This window comes from Pristiophorus japonicus, chromosome 5 (genome assembly GCF_044704955.1).
Source record: "Pristiophorus japonicus isolate sPriJap1 chromosome 5, sPriJap1.hap1, whole genome shotgun sequence".
In the NCBI taxonomy this organism is placed as follows: Eukaryota; Metazoa; Chordata; class Chondrichthyes; family Pristiophoridae; genus Pristiophorus; species Pristiophorus japonicus.
In genome coordinates this window covers 22,664,682-22,690,502 of record NC_091981.1, presented here as the reverse complement: position 1 = coordinate 22,690,502, position 25,821 = coordinate 22,664,682, and the positions used below count along the sequence as shown (strand labels likewise).

At 42.9% G+C, this 25,821-nt stretch overlaps 1 protein-coding gene across 4 annotated transcripts in view; it reads right to left on the bottom strand.

Annotated features, from left to right (window-relative positions):
- topbp1 (DNA topoisomerase II binding protein 1) overlaps nucleotides 1-25,821 on the bottom strand; it is a 122,919-nt gene that overhangs the window by 75,333 nt on the left and 21,765 nt on the right. For all 4 annotated transcript variants that reach the window (XM_070880393.1, XM_070880391.1, XM_070880389.1 and 1 more), the window contains 7 exons: nucleotides 21,608-21,790; nucleotides 20,399-20,568; nucleotides 16,598-16,761; nucleotides 11,462-11,709; nucleotides 7,445-7,764; nucleotides 4,250-4,422; nucleotides 1,427-1,638 (listed from right to left, as the gene is read on the bottom strand). In XM_070880393.1, coding sequence (XP_070736494.1) covers nucleotides 1,427-1,638; nucleotides 4,250-4,422; nucleotides 7,445-7,764; nucleotides 11,462-11,709; nucleotides 16,598-16,761; nucleotides 20,399-20,568; nucleotides 21,608-21,790 — 1,470 coding nt within the window. The remainder of the gene's footprint in view (nucleotides 1-1,426; nucleotides 1,639-4,249; nucleotides 4,423-7,444; nucleotides 7,765-11,461; nucleotides 11,710-16,597; nucleotides 16,762-20,398; nucleotides 20,569-21,607; nucleotides 21,791-25,821) is intronic.

Here is a 25,821-nt window from a genome sequence, read left to right as displayed (position 1 = left end):
GACTACACTTGACCAGCTCCGTTGGGCGGGCCACATCGTCCGCCTGCCCGACACAAGACTCCCAAAGCAAGCGCTCTACTCGGAACTCCTACACGGCAAGCGAGCCCCAGGTAAGCAGAGGAAACATTTCAAGGACACCCTCAAAGCCTCCTTGATAAAATGCAACATCCCATCAGCACCTGGGAATCCCTGGCTCAAGACCGCCCTCAGTGGAGGAAGAGTATCCGGGAGGGCGCTGAGCATCTAGAGTCTCGTCGCCGAGAGCATGCAGAAACCAAACGCAGACAGCGGAAGGAGCGTGTGGCAAACCAGACTCCCCACCCACCCTTTCCTTCAACAAATGTCTGTCCCACCTGTGACAGAGACTGTAATTCCCGTATTGGTCTGTAGTCCCCCGAGAACTCACTTTTAGAGTGGAAGCAAGTCTTCCTCAATTTCGAGAGACTGCCTATGATGATGATTATCAACTAATTGTTCTTCAACAGATCCCAGGTCAATTACACGTTTTTAACGTGTTCTTTAAATGTGATGCTTAAAGTCAATTAGAAGCTATTTTCTTTTATCAGGGAAGTTCTGAAGTACATTGGAAATGATGGCTCTCTCTCCAACATCTTTTTTAAAAAGAGAAGTGCAGCACAGAAACTTGAATGGGAACGTAACACCTTAAATGTGACAGATGCATGAATGAGATCTTCAGTTAAACTGTTCATGGTTAGTCTGCTCATAGTGAGTCTGAGATTATGCTGTTGCAGGAGCAGGAGGTGGTAATACTTGGAACTGGATAGGAAAGTGCAGACATCTCCAGCGGAAGAATTTGGAAAGTTTGAGTAACTGTTGCTGACTACTCAACTTTCATTCATAGTTTTTTTAACTTTATGATTGACAGTTTTCATTGTCTCTTACCTGCTGATTGACACGTTCGCATTCTGGAAACCAACTCATGACACTCACACCTGTTATGTGACATTATGGACTGAGTAAATATGCTGCATTTATACTAGAAGTTTGCAAAAGGGAAAGACATTGTCTTCAAAATATGTCTGGCAAAAAGGAACAAAGGCAAAGGCTGCAACTCTTATTAGCTACAACAGCCCATCAGCGGAAACAAAGTGATACCCAGAAGACATTCTTGCAGACAACAGAAAAAGAATGTTGGGTAGTAACCTACATGTAGGGTATTCAGATGGCATAGGAACAGGGGCATTTGTGTGACTATTGTGAAGCACTGCTGTCTGAAACTTCTAATCACACCATCAAGATCAATGGGCAAGATCAATTCCTTGATAGTGAGATACAAAATGGAAAAACGTAATTTGAGGGGCCTGCTTATTTTCAACTGACTTGCATAATTTCATCATCTGCATCTTCAACAGCTACAAATGGGCTAAAATAAAATAGCTGATACAGCATTTGTTTCAACACTTACCAGCACTAGTAGCATTTTCTACCAAGAAGTTGTTTTCATCGGCCTTTTTCCCTGATCGAGCAGACTCAAATAGCCAGGCGGCTGTCACAGCTGGTAAATTCCACTTTTTCGCAGCTTCATACTTGGAGCCTTGCGGTTCCTGCAGGACCAGGTGGGTGCTGGCTAGCATACCTTTCTTCAAATTTGCTTTTCGAACAAAAAATTCCTGCACTCTTTAAACAAAACAAGAGATGTCACAAAGCTCTGCGATGTGCACACACATCCTCTGATTAAGTACTTGGTTTAAAAAATAAATTCCATTGTTTTTATCCTATACCCACATCGTACCCAGGTCACGTGGGAGGCCACCGCTCTGACAGCTAAGAGGCGCAGGAAGTGATTTACCCTTTCATTTTCACCTCCATGTGGAAAGGTCATAGGCCTTCCCCAACAGCACAGTTGAAATCGGAAACATGGTCAGAAATGAAAAGGTGACTTGAGGGCCTACCACTTCTTCCCACAGTACTGCAGCTTTGTACAAGTTATACAAAGATTACTTGTCCATTTTTTGACATCCCATTTTGCCTTTTCTCCCGCCTACCCCATTATTTTACTTGCTATTACTTAAATGGAAAGAAAATAATGTGCATGGCAAATGAGAGAGATCTGGGGATCCTGATCAACAATAAGTTGAAGCTATCGCAACAGTGCTCAGTAGCAGTGAGTAAAGGAAATCCGATGTTGGGATGTATTAAAAGATCAATACTGAGCCAAAATAGTACGGTAATCCTGCCACTTTATAAATCATTGGTGCGATCATGCTTAGAATCCTGTGTGCAGTTCTGGTTGCTGCAGTACGTAAAGGATATTGCAGCTATTGAAAGGATACAGAAGCGAGCAACCAGAATGATTGAGGAAATGAGAGGACTGGATTATGAGGAGCAATAATGTAAATTGGGCATGTTCTCTATGGCAAAGAGAAAGGTGAGAGGTGATATGAATGCTGTTTCCAGGATTCTGAACGGACTACATGATGTAGACCCTGACAAGCTGTTTCACCTTGTCCAGAACAGTAGTATCAGAGGACAGCCTGCGCTAGAAAGGGGGCAAGTTCAAAACTAATCAGCGGAAACATTATTTCAGTGAGCGAGTGGTAAATCGATAGAACAGATTCCCTAGGGAGGTGATAAAAGCAGATAGTATTGATTCATTCAAATGTAAATTAGATAGATTTCATTCAGAATATTAGACTTTGGCCTACAATATACGAGTACTTTGAGATGTGACATACAAATGTATGCTCAAGCCCCAATCACAGATCAGCATCCTATACTGCACCAGTGTGGCATTTTTTACATTTCAAACACCAAGCATCCTGCAGCCTCCCAGAATGAAACTTCCAATTTATTGCTAAATTAGCAGTTTTGTGCTGCGAGTTCATGCACAGGATCATTGCAGCCAGCAAAAATTCCACCCCTTCAGGCTGGTCTGGATTTAAGCCCATTTTGCCAGGGATGCAAGGTCAGCAAATAACCCTTTCCTCTTTGTATTTCTAAAATACCTTTCAATGCATTTTGGCAAATGATACGCTTTCTAAGGTTCTCTTCCTTCTCCCAGAAGTTTCATTCTGGGAGGCCACAGAATGCTTGGTGTTTGAAATTTAAAAATGTCACACCAGTGCATACAGGATGCTGATCTGAGATTGGGGCTTAAGCATACATTTGTATGTCACATCTCAAAGTTCTCGTTTATTATAGGCCGAAGTCTAATATTCTGAATGAAATCTATCTAATTTACATTTGAATGAATCAATACTATCTGCTTTCATCATCTCCCTAGGAAATAGTTAATGTCCCAATGCCAAAAATGACTTAAAAGCATGCTGTCCCTCCTAATTTACCCCGTACAGAATGACATTTCCCCTCGATCAAGCGCTTGGTTTATGAAGGATATTGTAAATTAACAGTAGTTTACATAGCATTGCAACAAGGAAACAGTCCATTCAGTCCAACCAATCACTGTTGGTGTTTATCTTCCACATGATCAGGTGTCCTAATCCCATACTCCTGCTGTCTTCCCATAACTCTTTATTATTTTATATAATTTATTCCGACAACTATATAGCGCCTTCAACGTAGTAAAATGTCTCAAGGCGCTTCATACAAGCATTATCAGACAAAATTTGGCAGCGAGCCACATAAAGAGATATTCGGGCAGGGTGATCAAAAGCTTGGTCAAAGAGGTAGGTTTTAATGATACGCTGTTGTAATGTAGGAAACGTGGCAGCCAATTTGCACACAAGCAAGCTCCCACAAACAGAAATGTGATAATGACCAGATAATCTGTTTTTGTTATGTTGATTGAGGGATAAATATTGGCCAGGACACCGGGGATAACTTCTCTGTTCTTCTTCGAAATAGTGCCATGGGATCTTTTACGTCCACTTGAGGGATGGGACTTCGGTTTAACATCTCTCATTCAAAAAACAGCATCTCCGACAGTGCAGCACCCCCCCAGCACTGCACTGGAGTGTCAGTCTAGATTTATGTGCTCAAGTCCTTGAACTTGAACCCACAACCTTTTGACTCAGAGGCGAGAGAGTGCTACCCACTGAGCCACTGATGAATAGGATAAAAATGTATAAAAATCTAATAGTGATATAGTGGCTTAAAAAACAGTCTTCGTATAATATGAAACTAGCAGCAAATTAGAGAATTCACAATATAATATGCAAAATAAATTGGAAGGGAATAGCACACTGAATATGACTAGAAGTATGATTTCAAATAAAGTATTCAGTATACCGTACAAAATCAGTGGGTTTATGTAACCATTGGCAGTTACCTTGCTCCAAGTAGTTCTGCTATGTTAAATAGTGCATCCCTTTCTACCCCAGTAAACTGGCTAACAGAAAGTACAGAGCCAGTCAGTGGAGTGCTTCCTTCCACAATGGATAGAGGAGTAAATAAGGCATTGGACTGTGAAGCCAGTATACACTGCTGATCTATGCACATCGCCTGCAAGAAAACAGGAGAAAGACTAGATTAGCAGAAGAATATACCTTTAATTTAAAAAGAGACACACAATCAAAATCATAGCAATTAAGACAGATCACAGCAAGTAAAAGATACCCACCAACATTTGATCGATGGCCACTCCCAAAGTAATTATATATATATATTTATTATGGACAGATTTCCAAAATAGCAAGTCATAAACTGTCAAGCAATTTGTAATTCTCACTGGGTACAGTACACAGAACCTGTTTAACTCCTTTATTAACTAGATTGCCAACATTTGATTTGACAGGAATCTCATCAAAATATTGATCGAACACATAGATAAATCAAATGAATCTGAGTCCATGATTGGATCAGCCATGATCGTATTAAATGACGGAGCAGGCTCGAGGGGACCGTATGGCCTACTCCTGCTCCTATTTCTTACGTTCTTATTATAAATCAAATGCAGATTATTGCAAAGTAATCTAGGAAAGTACTACCAATGATCCCTAGAATTTAGTGCAAAGTTTAGTCACATGCTCTATCATGAAGAACTTCTTCATTCAATTATAAATGTTTGGCACAACCTGCCAGGCAGAGTCGCCAAGGCAAAATCATCGGGACTCCTACACGGCAGGCGAGCCCCAGGTGGGCAGAGGAAATGCTTCAGGGACACCCTCAGAGCCTCTTTGATAAAGTGCGGCATCCCCGCTGGCACCTGGGGGTCCCTGGCCCAAGACCGCCCTATGTGGAGGAATTGCATCCTGGAGGGCATTAAGCACCTCGAGTCTCGTCGCCGAGACATTCAGAAATCAAGCGCAGACAGCGGGAGGAGCATGCGGCAAACCAGACTCCCCACCCACCCTTTCCTTCAACCACTGTCTGTCCCACCTGTAACAGAGACTGTAATTCCCGCATTGGAGTGTACAGTCACCTGAGAACTCACTTTTAGAGTGGAAGGAAGTCTTCCTCGATTTCGAGGAACTGCCTATGATGATGATGATATTCAAAATGCAGTTGGTAGGGGAGTTAGGGTGCTGCAGGGATCAGCTTTGATGGACTGGATGACCTTTTCACATCCCTCATTTCCCTTGTATTGCCAATGGAGGCAAGAGGGCGAGCTTGTTTAAAAGCTGGAACACCATCCTGGAGTGTTCTAGCCACTTTAGCCAGCGCCCAAACCATTAGGGCGTCAGATATGCTTCGGATGCTGCTCAGGAGCGGGAGGTTGGCCCCCTAAATAGCACCTCGGTGCCTCATTTTCAACCCAGAAAACGGGTGCAAGGCAGTCCAATTTTACCCTGTTGATATATATAGTCTCAAATGGATCAAATATAGTTGCAAATTCTGCAGACTTCATGCATACAGACATTGCTGCAGTAGTTTCCAGTCATTAGGAAATATGGAAACTGCGGTGTCTGCGACCGCGTACTCTGAGGCTGCCATCGTATTCCCTTTGAAAGGCCCCTCAAGTTCCGGATTTCTGCATGCGCTTGTGCATGTGCGAAATCCGGAACTTGCGATCGGTCAAGGCATGGCTTGACAGATCATCTGAACTGCTTGAAAACAGAGTATTGCTGGCACAGAGTTGGGCTATTTGCCCCACAACTGCCCAGCAATTGCCCAACACCTCTTACGGCTGGTAAAAGCAGGCATAGGGCCTGCTTACATCAGTGTAAGGGTATATATAAGGCTTGAATAAAATATTAAAATCCAAAATTATGCACACTTTATGCAAATATTGGCTCAGATTAAGATGCTTAAAATTATTTATCAAAAAATTTAATTTTGAGGGGTTGGGGCAATGAAGGAATTTATGAATAAAATTGCAATTCAGTACATTGTATAATTATTAGAATTCTGCACATTGCATGATAATTTGGGGATTCCATTGCCTATCATTAGGGGATTCCCTTAGTAAATGATTGCAATGGAATCCTTCTTTGTCATTGGAGGACCTGGCCCATGTGATCCCAGGTACACTTCCGAACCACCTGCGTCCCTGGGTACCACGGGCCATTACGCTGCCGTCTGCCTCAAGGCCGAGACCACAACTCCTCGCAGCTTGGGCACCAGGAGGTAATTTCGTAAATGTATCAAGGGTCGGAGGTGTACTGTGGAGGTATGCCTCACGTCCTCACAATTTCTAGGCCATTTACTCAGCACCATAGGGTTCAGAATCGCACTAGGTTACGCCAGCTATTTTATTAATATTGAAAGGGAAATGATAACAGTCGAACTGCTGGTTGTAAATCTGATTTACAAGCTGCAGTACATTACAGAACCTACATGGGCGAGCTGGGTGAAGTGAGCTTGCAGGAAGACAGCCATGTTGATGTTTTACTTGCTTAAATATACATCTTACTCATACTTTGGAGGAGTGTGTTTGTCCCATAATGAAACTACTAGTAGTTTTAGGATGCCATGGATAAATAAAGAAGTCATATAAGAATAATAAAAATTAAAAAAAACTAAAGGAGAATATGCAAAAATAAGAACAGAATTTGGTTGCAGTGTACTGACTTCAACTCGAGGTTGTAAGTAAGTGCCACACTGATCCCATCACCAAACTAATTCATAACTATTTCACCTCTTAATTAAAAGGATTATCTTGCCACCAGCATCCATTTTAAATATCAAACCGGCAACGATCAACATGAACAGAATTTAGCTCACTCAAACTGTTGAGCCAGCTGAATTATTCAACCTTCTACTCTGTTCGCAGTTGACCATTTCTTTCAGGGGAACTAAAAATAGGACAAAAATAAAATCTTTGCAGTTACAGTATTTGGTAATAATATATCCCTTTAAATAGCTTTATGGTTATATTCGTTAAAATTAAATTTTGATGCAAATTATTTCCAAGATGGGGTGAAAGGAGGAATTGAGTGAAATCTGCCCCAAGCAATGCTTTTCAGATGTTGCATAGCAAAATGAACATATCCACTTTGCCTCTTAACTTTCATTTGATTGAAAAAGCAGTTACCAGTATTGCATACTTGAAGCCCCAAAATGTCACCGAAAACGATTTCCTTACCAGCCACGTGTTTGTAACCACTTCTGCCACAGTTGCATCCACATAGGTGCCCAATAAAGGCACAACAGCGTAGTCTGCGACAGCCCGACTGTGGGGTCGCAGCACTTTCCCACCACTGCCTCTGATTAAATCAGCCATGTACGTCTCATCTTCATTAGTAAAGCCAAATATTAGAAACCGCTTTTTCCAAAACACTCCCTCCTCAGTGAATGCTTTTTCTTGGTATGTCGAGGTGTCCGCAGACTGATTGTGTTCCAGCACAGTTTTGTGGAGAGTGTCATTGACGTTACTTTCTGCTTTTTCTTGATTTTCAGGTCCAACTATATGAACAGAAAAACATTTAGTTTTATTGATAGACAAGAGACAATGGGAAAGTAGAACATTTTAACAACCAAACGAGATCACAATTCAAATTGCAAACTAAACCCCACATAGAGCATTGCTGTGCTGCCAGGGAAGCGGATGAGATAATTAGAGCACGAGCACTTCCTTCTTGAAGCTATAAAATCACATCAAATGTTGACCTGGTCAACTCTATGTCATGGCCGTGTCGATCTCGACACACCTGAGCTTCAATTGGTTGAGAAAAATGCAAGGAATACAACCTGTAATATAAACAGACATTATAAAAAATAAAAGTATGTGCAAATAGCAGGATAGAAGCCCATACAAGATAAAAAGATGGAGAAGTTGGGAAAGAGATAGAAGATGAAGGAGCTCTGAAATGAAAACAGCTAATAGAACACACAGTTATTCTGCAAGTCTGCCATGTTATGAATAAGGGACAATACTCAAAGTGTCAAACCATCTCCCTTCTTCTGGACACCAAAGGACCCATCCCACATCCCCAGCTAATTAAATACAGAATGGGAATATAGTTAAGATACAGAAACGTCAGAGTGGGGATCACTAGGGGATTGAGAAGTGTGGTGTCAGTTAGTGCCAAAGCACTAATAGGCAGAATTTCCACTTGGTGATACTGCCCGCAACACCAACTCAGCCCATAGCATTTCTGGAATCAACAGTGTTAATCCCATACAACGTTGGCCTGTTTCCTCAGCGATCAGAGAGATGCCTGTTGAAAGCAATTTGGATTTCTTTCTGGCAAGGACTGAGCTTGACTTGGGACCAGAATAGTGCACTGTATTGGCCTGTGGAAAACAGCAGGTGGCACCTGATTGAGAGCTGAAGGGACAAGTTGTTTTATGCTGGCAACTTCTCTTTTGCTAGATTTTCTCCAAAATATCTATGGTACATCCCAACAATACAGTACTGGCAGGTGCAGGCAGAAAACCAAACAAGTTTGACAAGTCAGCCTTAGATTGCATTTTGCATATCCATCGGGCCTTGTTGAACTTAATGAAGTGCTTAAATCTCTCTGGCTGACTTAAGATCGACAACCTGAAGCGTTCAATCAGTACCAGTCAATTCAAGGTTTCAATTGATCAAAAATTGTAAACTCTAAAACTGCTGGCACCAACAGATGTTGATTGAAAACTGAGCCAGTCAACATTAACAGTTTAAATTTTAACCACAAATAATTAACAAGACTGAAGAATAAAACTAGTTATCAGAAAGAAAGATACGAACAAGATCAAGTGGGTTACTACAACGATCAATGTTAAATAAGTAGTGTGAGGAGTGGAGAAAGTTGTTCCTGACTGGGGAACAACAGACTGTCACTCAATGGGTGCCCAGGCCTCTTAAAGAGCACGAGAGGGGTAGGTTCACATGGGTTAGTATTCATCATCATGGGTAGTCCTTCGAAACGAGGATAACTTGCTTCCACGCCGAAAAGGGATGTGTTCACAGGTGTTTCAATGAAGGACCTAATATTCCGGATCCCGAACTACATCCTGAAGAGTGGAAGATGCCTGTGCGTGGATTTTTTAACATGTGGTGGCCGTTGCACCCCAGCCACCACACGGGCTTGACAGAGCTAGGTCTTGGTCCAGTGGCAAGGATTAACCAAGATGACTGGAGACCAGCTCTGCTGCATGGACCTAGTGCACGCACTAGGGTTAGTATTACCCAAATGCATTACCCGATCAGCCTCAAAAACGTCACAATGAAAATAACACATGAAATTGCCTGTATAGCAATGTAGTGAAACAGCAAAAGAAAATAAATCAATAAAGTGCACGAAAAACATCAGCTCGGCATGGTGGGGACAGTTACCCAATGAGAGAATGCACGTAGCTCAAGAAATAAAACAGATGAGATCGAAGTACAAATTCAGCTTAAAGCCTATTACAGAGACCTAACCGATTTAGTGATGAGTAACAAAGCAGCATTACTAAACAATTTGACAGTAAAGAAACAACTTACGAATAGTGACCATAAAATGATTGAATTTGATATTAATTTGGGTAGGGAAAGTCGCAAACCAAGGTTTTAAAAACAGAAAATGTTGGAAATCTCAGCGAGTCAGGCAGCATCTGTGGAGAGAAAGCAGAGTTAACGTTTCGGGAAACATTAACTCTGCTTTCTCTCTACAGATGCTGCCTGACCCGCTGAGATTTCCAGCATTTTCTGCTTTTATTCCAGATTCCAGCATCTGCAGTATTTTGCTTTTGTAACCAAGGTTTTAGGTTTAAGTAAAGCAAACATTGAAGGGATGAAAATTAAATTGACCACATTAAACTGGGCTGAACTGTTAATGGGTAAACCTACAAACAGGGAGAAGTATTCAAAGTATTGGGTACAATACAAAACCAGTACATACCCCTAAAAGTCAAAAGTTCCACGAGTAATTAAGCAGCCACAGTCAACAAACAAGGTAACAGACAACATCAATCTAAAAGAAAAGGCTTACACAAATGCAAAAAAAGTGGAAATCCAGCAGATTGGCAGAGCTAAGAAGCTACAAAGGGTTACAAAGGAAGTGGTAAGAGGTGCAAAAAGGAAATAGGAAAAAAACGTGCAAGAAATATTGAAAACAGTAAATGATCGTATTGAATGGTGGGACAGGCTCGAGGGGCCGAATGGCCTACTCCTGCTCCTAATTCTTATGTTCTTATGTAAAAGTTTTTTTTAATAAATCTTTAAAATAAGTCAAGTGGAGGAACTTATTAGATTTAATACAAGGAACAAAAATGGTAATGGAGTAAATGGGAGTTAAGATAGACAAATCACCAGGACCTGATGGTTTCTGTTATAGTATTTCAGGGAGAATGGCTAAGCACGAGAAGTATGAACTGATCGAAGAGCATTGCCTTGGATTTGTGAAGGACAAGTCATGTCTGACTAATTTAGTTGAATTTTTCTAAGCAGGTCCCCAACATGGTGGATAGAGCAGGTCTATGGATGTGGTCTATATGGACTTCCAGAAGGCACTTGATGAGGTTCTGCACAAGAGGTTATTAGCAAAAATAAAAGAATTGGAGGTAACCTTGTTACATGGGTTGGCGATTGGTTGGGAAATAGGAGACAAAGGGAATGGATAAAGGGAAGGTACTCGATTGGTGGAATCTGACAAGTGGTGTTTCCCCAGGGATCTGTACTGGGACCTCAGCTTTTCAACATATATATCAATGTCTTGGATGAAGGAAGAGAGAGTTGGATACCTAAATTTGCAGATGACACCAAGTTAGGAGGCACAGTAAGTTGTATGGATGGGAGTAGGAAGTTACACAGGGACGTAGACAGATTAAGTGAGTGGGAAAAACTGTAAGAGGGGAGTTCAACGTGGGGAAGTGTGAGGTCAGCCACTTGAATCCAAGATGGACAAATTGGAGTATTTTTTAAATGGCAAGAGAGTTAGAATTGTGGAGGAGCAAAGAGATTTGGGTATCCATGTACGCAAATTCAAGAGTTGGTAGGCTTGCTTACGACCAGAGACACAAAGCCTTCACATCTTTTAAGTCTCATCTGAAATCAAATTCGAGCAGAGACGGAAAGGCGGAGCGCCAACTCCCCATAACATCCAGGTCCCTGAGGAAAAGAAACTGTTCATCGCAAGTCATCATACCGTCTGTTGAAATGTATCAATCGAAAAGATAAAGATTAATCTCTAACCTACTGTTTTGTTGCTCTCCAGGTACTGTAATAGGAGGTCATCGTCCACTTGCTGCTCTCTGCCGGGATTGACTGTGGCAGCTCTTAGTATCTTACTGCCATTTACAGTTGAATGAGCTTGGTTGCTGCTGGAATGTTCTGGTATCGGAACATCAGGTTGACAATTTGGATGGAAATACTGCTCCGCAGGAAGAAGGCAGTTCTTGGAAAAGCAACAGACTAACCATTTTGCCGTAACCACATATGGCCTATTACAAATAGTAATCCAGTAAATATTATTCCTTTGAAAAGCTGCAATGAACATTAATAAACATTCAAATCTCTTTTTAAAAACAACTCTTCACAATTATTACTTTTGTATAAAGAGAACATGTGAGAGAGATTGAGAGAAAGAGAGCAAGAGAACAACAGAAGAAATAGGAGCTGGAGTAGGCCATTTGGCCCCTCGAGCCTGCTCCGCCATTCAATAAGTTCATGGCTGATCTGATCTTGGGCTCAACTCCACTTCCCTGCCCGCTCCCCAGAACCCTTCACTCCCTTATCGTTCAAAAATCTGTCTATCTCCGTCTACAGCGCTCATTTTTGCCACCATTCTGCGCCATTTTTTTGGCGTCTGCTGTTATTTTGTTTTAAGAGCAAACTAAAATATCCAGGTTTTGCCAAACATTCTCCGCCATCATAAACTAGTTACGGATGATTTTTTGATGTCGCTGGGGGAGCCAAGTGCCAGCCGTGCCATTTCTGGCCATTTAAGCGAGTTTGGCCAACTACGATTCTTTCAAAAACGGTGCAGTGCACCGTTCTGAAAAACCTTACCGAACTTAAGAAAATCGGCGGAGAAGATCGAGTTCTATAACCCGGGATAGCAGTGGCGGGGGGGGGGCCTTTCAGTCTGGGATAGGAGTGGCACCGGCACAGGGGGCCATTCAGCCCGTGGGGGGGGGGGGGGGCATTTGGCCAGGGATAGAAGCGGGGGGCCATTCGGCCCAGGATAGGAACGGCGGCCGGGGGGGCCATTTGGCCTCAGATAGGAGCAGCAGTGAGGCCATTCAGCCTGGGACAAGAGCGGCACTGGGAAGTCTTTCGGCCTGAGGGGGCCTTTCGGCCCGGGATAGGAGCAGCACTGGAGGGGGCCATTCGGCCCGGGGGGTGGGAGGGGGGGGACCTTTCGGCCCGAGTGGTGGGGGGGGGGGGGGGGCCTTTCGGCCCGGGATAGGAGCAACACCTCCTAATGTTAAGAGTTTGCTACAGAAAGGTGCTTGTGCAAGTTGCTGTTGTTATTTATACAATGAGCTGCGCAGAGGCAGTCAAGGACGTTGGAAAGCAGTTCCTTCAAATTAAACACAGAGCTCAGTTGAAACAACTAACAGCAGTTGTGTCCGTTTATTCTTGCTGTAATGGAACTGCACTGGCACTGGGACGGGGGGGCCTTTCGTCCTGGGATAGGAGCGGCATCAGGGTTCTCCAATTGCTTATGTATTGTGTATGTTTCGCTTTCCAGCCTCAGCCCTTCAGTGTGTCCCTCGTTACCCTGGCAACCTTTTTTGGCGCAGACCTTAAGCTCCACCCACAGAGCTTAAGGACAATCTGCGCCACGACAAATTCTAAATTTATTATGGCGAAATGTGTAACTTTTTTTTTGCGCAGTCGACCACTAAAAAAATCGGACGTACCTCTATAACTGTGCCAAAAAGCGGCAATATGGAAAATTGGCCCTTAAATATATTCAATGACCCAGCCTTCACAGCTCTCTGGGGCAGAGAATGCCAAAGATTCACGACCCTCTGAGAGAAGAAATTCCTCCTCATTTCCATTTTAAATGGGCGGCCCCTCGTTCTAGATTCCCATACTTGGGGAAACATCCTCACTGCATTTATCCTGTCCAGCCCCCTCAGAATCTTATATGTTTCAATAAGATCACCTGTCATTCTTCTAAACTCCAATGAGAAAATGGGGAGGAGGGAAAAAACAAAGGGGAGAAAGCATAACTACATCGTCCAGAATATCCTAAGTTTCTAGTACAGGGGAGTCCACTTGATTAACAGGTAGTCGATGAGCATCTGCTGTACTATGAGTTATGGTTTCACAAGCGCCAACAGCCTACTAGTGGTTAACCTAATTAATGCAAGCCTAGATGACAAGTGGCAGCAGATATTCAACCATGGGGAACATCTCGGCAAGAGTCACGGAATCAGAATGAGGAGCAAGAACCCTGCCTGAGCTATGTGATTTTGTTTAATGCTACTAGAGTATCTTATCCATTTTTGTACCACTCCAGAGCCTCTCTGTGCTGCTGTTCTCCTACTTCTTGCATCTTCACCTCCTCTCCCCAGTCTGTGAATAACCCCACTTTCCCTTCCAAAGCATTATGCCTTCATAGAAACATAGAAATCCACAGCGCAGAGGGAGGCCATTTCGGCCCATCGTATCCGCACCAGCCGACAAAGAGCCACACGGCCCTCGGTAAGCAGCCCTGAAGGTTACATCTAAACCTATGAACAATGAACAATGACGGAAAGATAAAGAGCACCCAACCCAACCAGTCTCACTGAGATACTATTTCCCCTAGCCAGGTTCGAGATTTCCTTCTACTCCAACCTGGGCATCTTCTGCCATGTCCACGCAGCACACAGCTGGCCAAATCCAGGGGGGCATCACCTGCTTCGCCCAATCACTACCCATCCTCAGGAATCAGCCTCCCCATCAGTGCTACAATTTGCATCTCAAAAGGTAGATGGCGCTATGTTGTACAGTGCCACTCAACTACCCAAAAGCCAACCGGCATCCATTGTTAGATACCTCCTGTAACCCACAAGCAGGCCTATGGCCCGAGCAGGATCCTTCCCATGATGTACCACCCAAAGGACAACCTATGGTCCTGGCCTCCTCTGATCCATGACCTGCCATCCCTGCTGAAAAGTACAGAGGAGGCAGAAAAAACAGAGAGGGAAGAAAGGGAAGGGGGTAACATTCCCGCTAAGCTGCTCGGCCGGGCAGCTGTCTGCGGGTCCCGTGCAGCCTGGGACCGGCTTTTCCATTGTGAAATTTCCCGCATGCACAAAATTTTAAATGGGGCGCACACAGCCTGTTAAAGGGACCACTCATCCAAATTTTAAATTAGGGGGAACCATGGTGGTGGGGGGGGGGGGGGGGGGGGGAAAGAGAAAGGACAGAAATAAACAGAAAAAGACACAAGCATAACAGGAGAGGCAGAAGGAAGCGAAAGTGTCAAAAGGAGAGACATAACCATAAGCAGAGACAAAGGGAGTGAAGAACAGCATACAGGCCAAAAAAAAAACATCAAAGGGGGAGAGGAGAGAGATACGCATCACAGAAACAGACAGAAGGAACACCTACACATGAATACAACTCACTGCCCGCAACAAGCCTCGACAGAGAGGGAACAGAAAGAGCGTGCATATCGTCCGATTCACTGTGAACAATGCCAAAGGAGATCTTCTAGATAGCCAAACAAACAGATACATTCCAACTACAAAAGCTGAAAAAAATATTTCTATTCAAATTTTCCAGCATAAATCCTAGAATCAAAGTATATTCTAGAGCACAACCCACAAGTATCTTTAGAATAAAGTTCCCCGTGTCTGCCATTGAATCTGTCAATTGGATCTTCATTGAAGAAGACATTGAACCAATGTAAAGATTGTGTCTTGCTGCTTTCTAACTGGTAATTTTCTACTGTTATTCACCAATGTAAAACCTCTCTCTGACCACAGTGTACAAAAATAATTGTACTAAATCACAGTACAGCAAAGAACGTTGTCTGACACTGCCCCCTGATATCCAGGCTCATAGCAAAATAAAAGCTTCTAATGATAATGTGGCTCGGAATACTGTGAATCATGTGGTGAGGAAATTATATACTTTTAAGAAACCTGTTATTCCATTTCCAGAATGTTAATATAGACACAGTCCAGCCTCTACAAACCTTAGACTTAACTTAGGGAGCCCACACTTATCTCTGCACCCCATCAAAGAGCTTGCCAGTGCTTTCTTCCCTTGATCCAGTCTTAATATTTTAATTGGTTGGGAATTAGGAGACAGAGTAGAGATGCACTTTGATTGGTGAGATGTGCCAAGTAGTGTTCCCCAGGGATCTGTACTGGGGCCTCAGCTTTATATACATACAAAGGAAGAGAGAGTTGTAAGTTTACAGATGACATCAAGTTAGGAGTCACAGTGGGCCTGAAATTGCGCTCCCCATACGAGATGCGCATGTGCCCGTGGGGTCCCCGCAAATTCCAGGTTTAGGTATGCGGAGCACATGCGCCTAAACCCGGCATTTGCGATCTGTCAAAAATTCTCTTGACACGCATCCAAAACGAAAATGCCTCCGCGGGCGGAGAGTTGGTCTATTTGCCCAACTCCTGCCCAGCGAATGTCCTTCAAATTCTTATTCAGCGTAAGACTTTTAAAGTACAGAAAAAGACATTTAAAAAATTAATTTAAACATTTATATACAAACAGTAGTGGAAATTGGGGACTCTATCTCCCCAAAAGACTGTGGCTGTCGGGTCAATGTAAGTATTCAACACTGAGATCGCTGGATTTTTTTGTTAGATAGTTGTTCGGTCAGAGTATCAAGGGAAATGGATCAAAGGTGCGTAAATGGTACAGGTGAGCCATGATCTGTGAACGGCGGAACATGCTCGAAGGACTGAATGGCCCGGCCCGACACTCTGTTCCTGTGTTCCTACATAGCAACAGTTTGACTGCACTTCAAAAAAAAGTAAATCATTGTCTGTGAAGCACAGTGGGATGTCCTGTTGACATCCTAAGTGCAAGTTCCTTCTTATTCAATTGACTACCCATACATCAAAAGTCTAAACTCAGCACCCACCTTAACTGTTAGCTGATAGCCTCCACCCTCTTACCAGACACAGCCTGACCTCCTCCCCAGCCCTTGAACAATGCTGCAAGAAATATTTCCTGATCATATTTTAGTAAATCAGTATAGAGAAGTCATTTGTCTAAAATAACAAGAAATGTGCAACAGGATTATTTTCTGCTATGGACATATTTGATGTGCCACTCATATGTGACATGTTATATGCAAGAGTGTTAATTATATGAATTTAATTCCGTTATCCTTTAGTGCATAACATGCAGTGACTATACCTGTGTGATATCTTGTTTAAACATTGTTTTAGCTCCTTATCCTCTTCTCCCACGATGACATGAGTAACATCTTCACAAATTTGATTAAACCGAACACCACCTCCATAGTTAATCATCCGTCTTAACTTATCCAACTTCTTTCCACCAAATCCAGACAAATAGATCTGACAAAAGATACATATACATCTACATATCACTTAAAAAAAACAGCAACTTATTTACAATACTTATTCACCAGATTAGGAATTCACAAAGACATTTCTTATATTTAAAATTAATTGACAAAATAGTTGAGTAAAATAAAAATACTGTTATTTTCATTTTCAGAGAATGGTTACAGCACAGGAGGCCATTCGGCCCATCAAACTCGTGCCGGCTCTCTGCAAGAGCACTTCAGCTAGTCCCACTCCCCCGCCCTTTTCCCCTAGCCCTGCAAATGTTTTCCCTTCAGATACTTATCCAATTCCCTTTTGAAAGCCACAATAGTATCTGCCTCCACCACCCTTTCAGGCAGCGCATTCCAGATCTGAACCACTCTCTGTATAAAAAAAGGTTTTCCTCATGTCGCCTTTGGTTCTTGTGCCAATCACCTTGTATCTGTATCCTTTGGATCTCGACCCTTCCACCAATGGGAACAGTTTCTCTCTATCTACTCTGTCTAGACCCCTCATGATTTTGAACACCTCTATCAAATCTCTTCTCTGCTCTAAGTATAACAACCCCAGCTTCTCCAGTCTATCATCCCTGGAACCATTCTTGTAAATCTTTTCTGCACCCTTTCTAAGGCCTTCACATCATTCCTAAAGTGCAGTGCCCAGAATTGGATGCAATACTCCAGTTGAGGTCATAGAAACATAGAAAATAGGTGCAGGAGCAGGCCATTCAGCCCTTCTAGCCTGCACCGCCATTCAACGAGTTCATGGCTGAACATGAAACTTCAGTACCCACTTCCTGCTTTCACGCCATACCCCTTGATCCCCCGAGTAGTAAGGACTTCATCTAACTCCCTTTTGAATATATTTAGTGAATTGGCCTCAACTACTTCCTGTGGTAGAGAATTCCACAGGTTCACCACTCTCTGGGTGAAGAAGTTTCTCCTTATCTCGGTCCTAAATGGCTTACCCCTTTTATCCTTAGACTGTGACCCCTGGTTCTGGATTTCCCCAACATTGGGAACATTCTTCCTGCATCCAACCTGTCCAAACCCGTCAGAATCTTAAACGTTTCTATGAGGTCCCCTCTCACTCTTCTGAACTCCAGTGAATACAAGTCCAGTTGATTCAGTCTTTCTTGATAGGTCAGTCCCACCATCCCGGGAATCAGTCTGGTGAATCTTCGCTGCACTCCCTCAACAGCAAGTATGTCCTTCCTCAAGTTAGGAGACCAAAACTGTACACAATACTCCAGGTGTGGCCTCACCAAGGCCCTGTACAACTGTAGCAACACCTCCCTGCCCCTGTACTCAAATCCCCTCGCTATGAAGGCCAACATGCCATTTGCTTTCTTAACCGCCTGCTGTACCTGCATGCCAACCTTCAATGACTGATGTACCATGACACCCAGGTCTCGTTGCACCTTCCCTTTTCCTAATCTGTCACCATTTAGATAATAGTCTGTCTCTCTGTTTTTACCACCAAAGTGGATAACCTCACATTTATCCACATTATACTTCATCTGCCATGCATTTGCCCACTCACCTAACCTATCCAAGTCACTCTGTAGCCTCATAGCATCCTCCTCGCAGCTCACACTGCCACCCAACTTAGTGTCATCCGCAAATTTGGAGATACTACATTTAATCATTAAAGGTCAGACTAGTGTTTTATAAAGGTTCATTATAACTTCCCTGCTTTTGTATTTTATACCTCTATTTATGAAGCCCAGGATCCCGTAAGCTTTTTTAACCGTTTTCTCAAGCTGCCTTGCCACTTTCAACGATTTGTGCACATATACCCCCAGGTCTCTCTGTTCATGCACCCCCTTTAAAATTGTACCCTTTAGTTTATATTGCCTCTTCTCGTTCTTCCTACCAAAATTTATCACTTCACACTTTTCTGTGTTAAATTTCATCTGCCACATGTCTGCCCATTCCACCAGTCTGTTTATGTCCACTTGATGTCTATCGTTATCCTCCTCACTGTTCACTATACTTCTAAGTTTTGTGTTATCTGCAAATTTTGAAATTGTGCCCTGTACACCCAAGTCTAAGTCATTAATATATATCAAGAAAGGCAGTGGTCCTAGTACTAACCCCTGGGGAACACCACTGTATACCTTCCTCCAGTCCGAAAAACAACCGTTTACCACTACTCTCTATTTCCTGTCACTTAGCCAATTTTGTATCCATGCTGCCACTATCATTTTTATTCCATGGGCTAAGGTTTGGCAAATGGGCTACGGTTTGGTTAATGGGCTAAGGTTTGGCAGATGGAATACAATGTCGGAAAATGTGAGGTCATCCACCTTGGGGAAAAAAAAACAGTAAAAGGGAATATTATTTGAATGGGGAGAAATTACAACATGCTGCGGTGCAGAGGGACCTAGGGGTCCTTGTGCATGAAACTCTTTTTGGACCGTGCATGAATCCCAAAAAGTTAGTTTGCAGGTGCAGCAGGTAATCAGGAAGGCGAATGGAATGTTGGCCTTCATTGCGAGAGGGATGGAGTACAAAAGCAGGGAGGTCCTGCTGCAACTGTATAGGGTATTAGTGAGGCCGCACCTGGAGTACTGCGTGCAGTTTTGGTCACCTTACTTAAGGAAGGATAGACTAGCTTTGGAGGGGGTACAGAGACGATTCACTAGGCTGATTCCGGAGATGAGAGGGTTACCTTATGATGATAGATTGAGTAGACTGGGTCTTTACTCGTTGGGAGTTCAGAAGGATGAGGGGTGATCTTATAGAAACATTTAAAATAATGAAAGGGATAGACAAGATCGAGGCAGAGAGGTTGTTTCCACTGGTCGGGGAGACTAGAACTAGGGGGCACAGCCTCAAAATACGGGGGAGCCAATTTAAAACCGAGTTGAGAAGGAATTTCTTCTCCCAGAGGGTTGTGAATCTGTGGAATTCTCTGCCCAAGGAAGCAGTTGAGGCTAGCTCATTGAATGTATTCAAATCAGAGATAGATAGATTTTTAACCAATAAGGGAATTAAGGGTTGCGGGGAGCGGGCGGGTAAGTGGAGCTGAGTCCACGGCCAGATCAGCCATGATCTTGTTGAATGGCGGAACAGGCTCGAGGGGCTAGATGGCCTACTCCTGTTCCTAATTCTTATGTTCTTATGTTCTTATGTTCTTATGTTCTTATGTTCTTATGTTCTTATGTTCTTATGTTCTTATGTTCTTATGTTCTTATGTTCTTATGTTCTTATGTTTTTATGTTTTTATGTTTTTATGTTTTTATGTTCTTATGTTCTCTTATGTTCTTATGTTCTTATGTTCAACTTTGCTGGCAAGCCTATTATGTGTCACTTTATCAAACGCCTTTTGGAAGTCCATGTACACCACAACAACCGCATTGCCCTCATCAACCCTCTCTGTTACCTCATCCAAAAACTCAATCAAGTTGGTTAAACACGATTTGCCTTTAACAAATCTGTGTTGGCTTTCCTTAATTAATCCACACTTGACCAAGTGACTGTTAATATTGTCCTGGATTGTGCTGGGCATTTTTAAATGTGTTTGCGTAATCAAACATGGAACATTACAAGTTTATCCTCGTAGTTCTGTACAATTATTCACAGTGATACAAAATTTCACTAGTGCAACAATTCTTGAGAGACAACTTAAAACGTGGTCTTACTTTACATCCATCCAACAAATCCTCAGGAACCTCAACAAGACTGAGATCTAGTGTTTCGAGATAGTCATTGGGCACTTCAAGCTTAGTAGTCATGGCAGAGTTGAACGCAGATTCATTGATGCAGCTCATGTTAATATTGGAAATATGGCTCACATCTGATAGAGATCGAGCTAAGAATAGGCAAAGGAAGAGAAAAGGGCAAATTACATCTTATGCATTCTCGGCATAAGTCTAGTATTGGCTCATTTTCATCTACATAATATGCTAAATTTAAAAATATTTCAATTCATTTTTCTCAATAGTACGTTCTTCAAATCAAAATGCACTCTAAGGAACTGTATAATATCCAAAATGTTATTTATAAGGGAGCTTATGTCACTGCAGCACAACACCACAATCTCAAAGCTGCCTCCAATCAGTAGTCTTAAAGTATAAAGCACAGTACTAAGCAAAAGCCGAGAGACAGCATTAAGTCTACAACTATCCCCCTTTATAACATAATAGGTAAAATAACCTTCCCTTTAAAAGAGCTGTAAGCCCAAAGCTAATAATGCAGTTCAACCACCAAATACCCAACATAATATAATTATCAAATCAGTTTCAGTACTCGTGGTGTTGCTGAAGGTAAGTCACAAGATTTGTGGTTTTATAACAGGGGTATTATACCATGAAATGAACAATGTGTCATTATATAATATAGTTGATTCCTGTGGCAATGGTCAGACAACATTTTTTTTTTAAAAACACTCACAACTTGCAGGTATATGAGGCTTTTTGTGCAAGAAAATGTCCCAAGGTGCTTTACAATGGGATAAGGGAAGGGATGCCACAGCATCGAGGGAGTTAGAGATGTGACTGATGGGTTGGTTGAAAAGATGGGTTTTGAAAAGGTTTTTCAAGATGAAGGAAGAATTGGAGAGGTGGAAGGTTTCGGGAAAGAGATCTAGAGGCTACGGTAGAGCTAGTTGAAGGCTCTGCTTTCAATGGTGCGGTGGGGAAAGCAGAAAAAGGATGCCCAAATGGCCAGAAACAGAGGAACAAAATTTGGAGGATGGATTATAAGGGTGGAGCAGATTACAGAGCTAAGATGCAGCAACGATGTACAAGATTTGAAAATGCGAATATTAAATTGAATTCACATATACTAAATTCTAAAATGCCATTGTAAAAGTTAAGAAAAGACAACAGAATCACCAATGCCCTACTTACAGTTCGGTGCATTCCCAATGTTTGTAGGAGTTGAAGTGTTTGGAGTCATCTCTTTAGATTTTGTTCCAGATTCAACGTTGTAAATGCTTTCATCTTGACAAGCACCATGCTTGATCGAGTCAAAGAACCATTGGATAGACACGCAATATACATTCCACTTCTGTGCACATTCATACTTCTGGCCTTGATATCAAAAACAAAACAATCAATATTAGGTAGAATAAAAATTATGATTCCATTACCAACCATGTACGGTTAGCTGTTTAAGTGAAAACACCTGTATATATCAACTGAACAATTAACTAGATGCTCAAGGACGACTGGAGCTGTAGCTATTAACCTAAAGTGGGGAGAGCTAACCCAAGAGTTAATTCTGGAACTGCAGTGTAGGGAGAATTCTACATGGTGGCATTGGGCCAGAATTTAGTGTCTGACGGCGTACGCAGTAATCCTTCAGAAAGGCTGCACATGCGGGTAAACCCGGAACTTGCGACCTGGCAAGTACACCTTGACTGATGATACGAACCGACTGGAAAATCACTTTTGCTGGCACAGAGTTGGGCTATTTGCCCAACTACTGCCCAGTAAGTGTCCACGAAACTCTTATGGCCGGTAAAAGCAAGTGTAAGTAGTAATCTCAGGATTGCTACCAGTGCCACGTGCTAGTCAGAGTAGGAATCGCAGGATAGCTCAGATGAATACGTGGCTTGAGGAGTGCTGCAGAAGGGAGCGATTCAAATTCCTGGGACATTGGAACCGGTTCTGGGGGAGGTGGGACCAGTACAAACTGGACGGTCTGCACCTGGGCAGGACCGGAACCAATATCTACGGGGAGTGTTTACTAGTGCTGTTGGGGAGGAGTTAAACTAATATGGCAGGGGGATGGGAACCTATGCAGGGAGACAGAGGGAAATAAAAAGGAGGCAGAAGCAAAATATAGAAAGGAGAATAGTAAAAGAGAAGGGCAGAGAAACCCGAGGCAAAAAACAAAAAGGGCCACATTACAGCAAAATTCTAAAGGGGAAAAGTGTGTTAAAAAAACAAGCCTGAAGGCTCTGTGCCTCAATGCGAGGAGTATTCGGAATAAGGTGGATTAATTAACTGCGCAGATAGCAGTTAACGGATACGATGTGATTGGCATTACGGACACATGGCTCCAGGGAGACCAAGGCTGGGAACTCAACATCAAGGTTATTCAGCATTTAGGAAGTATAGACAGAAAGGAAAAGGAGGCGGGGTGGCATTAATGCAATTGTAAGGAAGGACATTAGCCTGGATGATGTCGAATTGGTATGGGTGGAGCTGCGGAATACCAAAGGGCTGAAAACGCTAGTGGGAGTTGTGTATAGATCACCAAACAGTAGTAGTGAGGTTGGGGACAGCATCAAACAAGAAATAAGGGATATGTGCAACAAAGGTACAGCAGTAATCATGGGCGACTTTAATCTACACATTGATTGGGCTAACCTAACTGGTAGCAATGCGGTGGAGGAGGATTTCCTGGAGTGTATTAGGGATGGTTTAGGGATATGTCGAGGAACCAATCAGGGAGCTGGCCATCCTAGACTGGGTATTGTATAATGAGAAGGGACTAATTAGCAATCTTGTTGTGCGAGGCCCCTTGGGAAAAAGTGACCATGATATGGTAGAATTCTTTATTATGATGGAGAGTGACATAGTTCATTCGGAAACTAGAGTCCTGAACTTAAGGAAAGGTAACTTCGACGGGATGAGGCGTGAATTGGCTAGAATAGACTGGCAAACGATACTAAAAGGATTGGCGGTGGATAAGCAATGGCAAACATTTAAAGATCACATGGATGAACTTCAGCAGATGTACATCCCTGTCTGGAGTAAAAATAAAACTGGGAAGGTGGCTCAACCATGGCTAACAAGGGAAATTAAGGATAGTGTTAAAGCCAAAGAAAAGGCATATAAATGGGCTAGAAAAAGCAACAAACCTGAAGACTGGGAGAAATTTAGAATTCAACAGAGGAGGACTAAGGGTTTAATTAAGAGGGGGAAAATAGAGTACGAGTGGAAGCTTGCAGGGAATATAAAAACTAACTCAAAAGCTTCTATAAATATGTGAAGAGAAAAAGATTAGTAAAGACAAACGTAGGACCCTTGCAGTCGGATTCAGGTGAAATTACAATAGGGAACAAAGAAATAGCAGACCAATTGAACAAATACTTCGGTTCTGTCTTCACGAAGGAAGATACAAATAACCTTCCGAAGGTACTAAGGGACAGTGGGTTGAGTAAGAAGGAGGAACTGAAGGATATCCTTATTAGGCGGGAAATTGTGTTCGGGAAATTGATGGGATTGATGGCCGATAAATCCCCGCGGCCTGATAGTCTGCATCCCAGAGTGCTCAAGGAACTGGCCCTAGAAATAGTGAATGCATTGGTGATCATTTTCCAACAGTCTATCGACTCTGGATCAGCTCCCATGGACTGGAGGGTAGCTAATGTAATACCACTTTTTAAAAAAGGAGGGAGAGAGAAAACGGGTAATTATAGACCGGTTAGCTTGATATCAGAGTGGGGAAAATGTTGGAATCGATCATGAAGGACGAAATAGCAGCGCATTTGGAAAGCGGTGACAGGATTGGATCAAGTCAGCATGGACTTATGAAAGGGAAATCATGCTTGACGAATCTTCTGAAATTTTTTGAGGATGTAACTAGTAGGAGTAGACAAGGGAGAACCAGTGGATGTGGTGTATTTGGACTTTCAGAAGGCTTTTGACAAGGTACCGCACAAGAGATTGTTGTGCAAAGTCAAAGCACATGGTATTGGGGGTAATATACTGACGTGGATAGGGAACTGGTTGGCAGACAGGAAGCAGAGAGTCGGGATAAACGGGTCCTTTTCAGAATGGCAGGCAGTGACTAGTGGAGTGCCGCAGGGCTCAGTGCTGGGACCCCAGCTCTTTACAATATACATTAACGATTTGGATGAAGGAATAGAGTGTAATATCTCCAAGTTTGCAGATGACACTAAACTGGGTGGCGGTGTGAGCTGTGAGGAGGAAGCTAAGAGGCTGCAGGGTAACTTGGACAGGTTAGGTAAGTGGACAAATGCATGGCAGATGCAGTATAATGTGGATAAATGTGAGGTTATCCATTTTGGGGGCAAAAACACGAAGGCAGAATATTATCCGCAGACTAGGAAAAGGGGAGGTGCAACGAGACCTGGGTGTCATGGTTCATCATGGGCACGCATCATGAAAGTGGGCACGCAGGTATAGCAGGCGGTGAAGGTGGCAAATGGTATGTTGGCATTCATAGCTAGGGGATTTGAATATAGAAGCAAAGGGCCTTAGTGAGGCCTCACCTGGAATATTGTATTTAGTTTTGGTCTCCTAGTCTGAGGAAGGACGTTCTTGCCATTGAGGGAGTGCAGCGAAGGTTCACCAGACTGATTCCAGGGATGGCTGGGCTGTCATATGAGGAGAGACTGGATCAACTGGGCCTTTATTCACTGGAGTTTAGAAGAATGAGAGGGGATCTCATAGAAACATATAAGATTTTGACAGGACTGGACAGGTTAGATGCGGGAAGAATGCTCCCGATGTTGGGGAAGTACAGAACCAGGGGACATAGTCTTAGGATAAGGGGTGGGCCATTTAGGACTGAGATGAGGAGAGTTGTTGATGCCAGTTCACTGGATATATTCAAGAGGGAGTTAGATATGGCTCTTATGGTTAAGGGGATCAAGGGGTATGGAGAGAAAGCAGGAAAGGGGTACTGAAGGAATGATCTTATTGAATGGTGGTGCAGGCTCGAAGGGCCGAATGGCCTACTCCTGCACCTATTTTTCTATGTTTCTATGTAAGGCCTGCTTTCACTAGCGCAAGGGTTATTATGAAGCATTAATTGAAATTAAAATATTTTCAAAAAATTACATTTTTATTGTACTTGGGTGTAATGAAGGGACTTTTAATTAAATTTGAAAATCAGAACCTATATATTTATTAGAGTTGCCTAAATTGTTTAATTTGGGGATTCCACTGCATGTCATCAGGGGATTCTGTTCGGAAATTACTGCAATGGAAATACCCGGCAACGGAATCCTTTTTGGGATCCGTGGGCCTTTACGCAGGTGTCGCAAGGAGGCCCAAGACCCAAACTCTCCGCAGCTTTGGAGCCAGGAGGCAAGTTCATAGATGTTTCGCAGGTCGGACGCATACTCCGGAGGTATGCCTCCGAC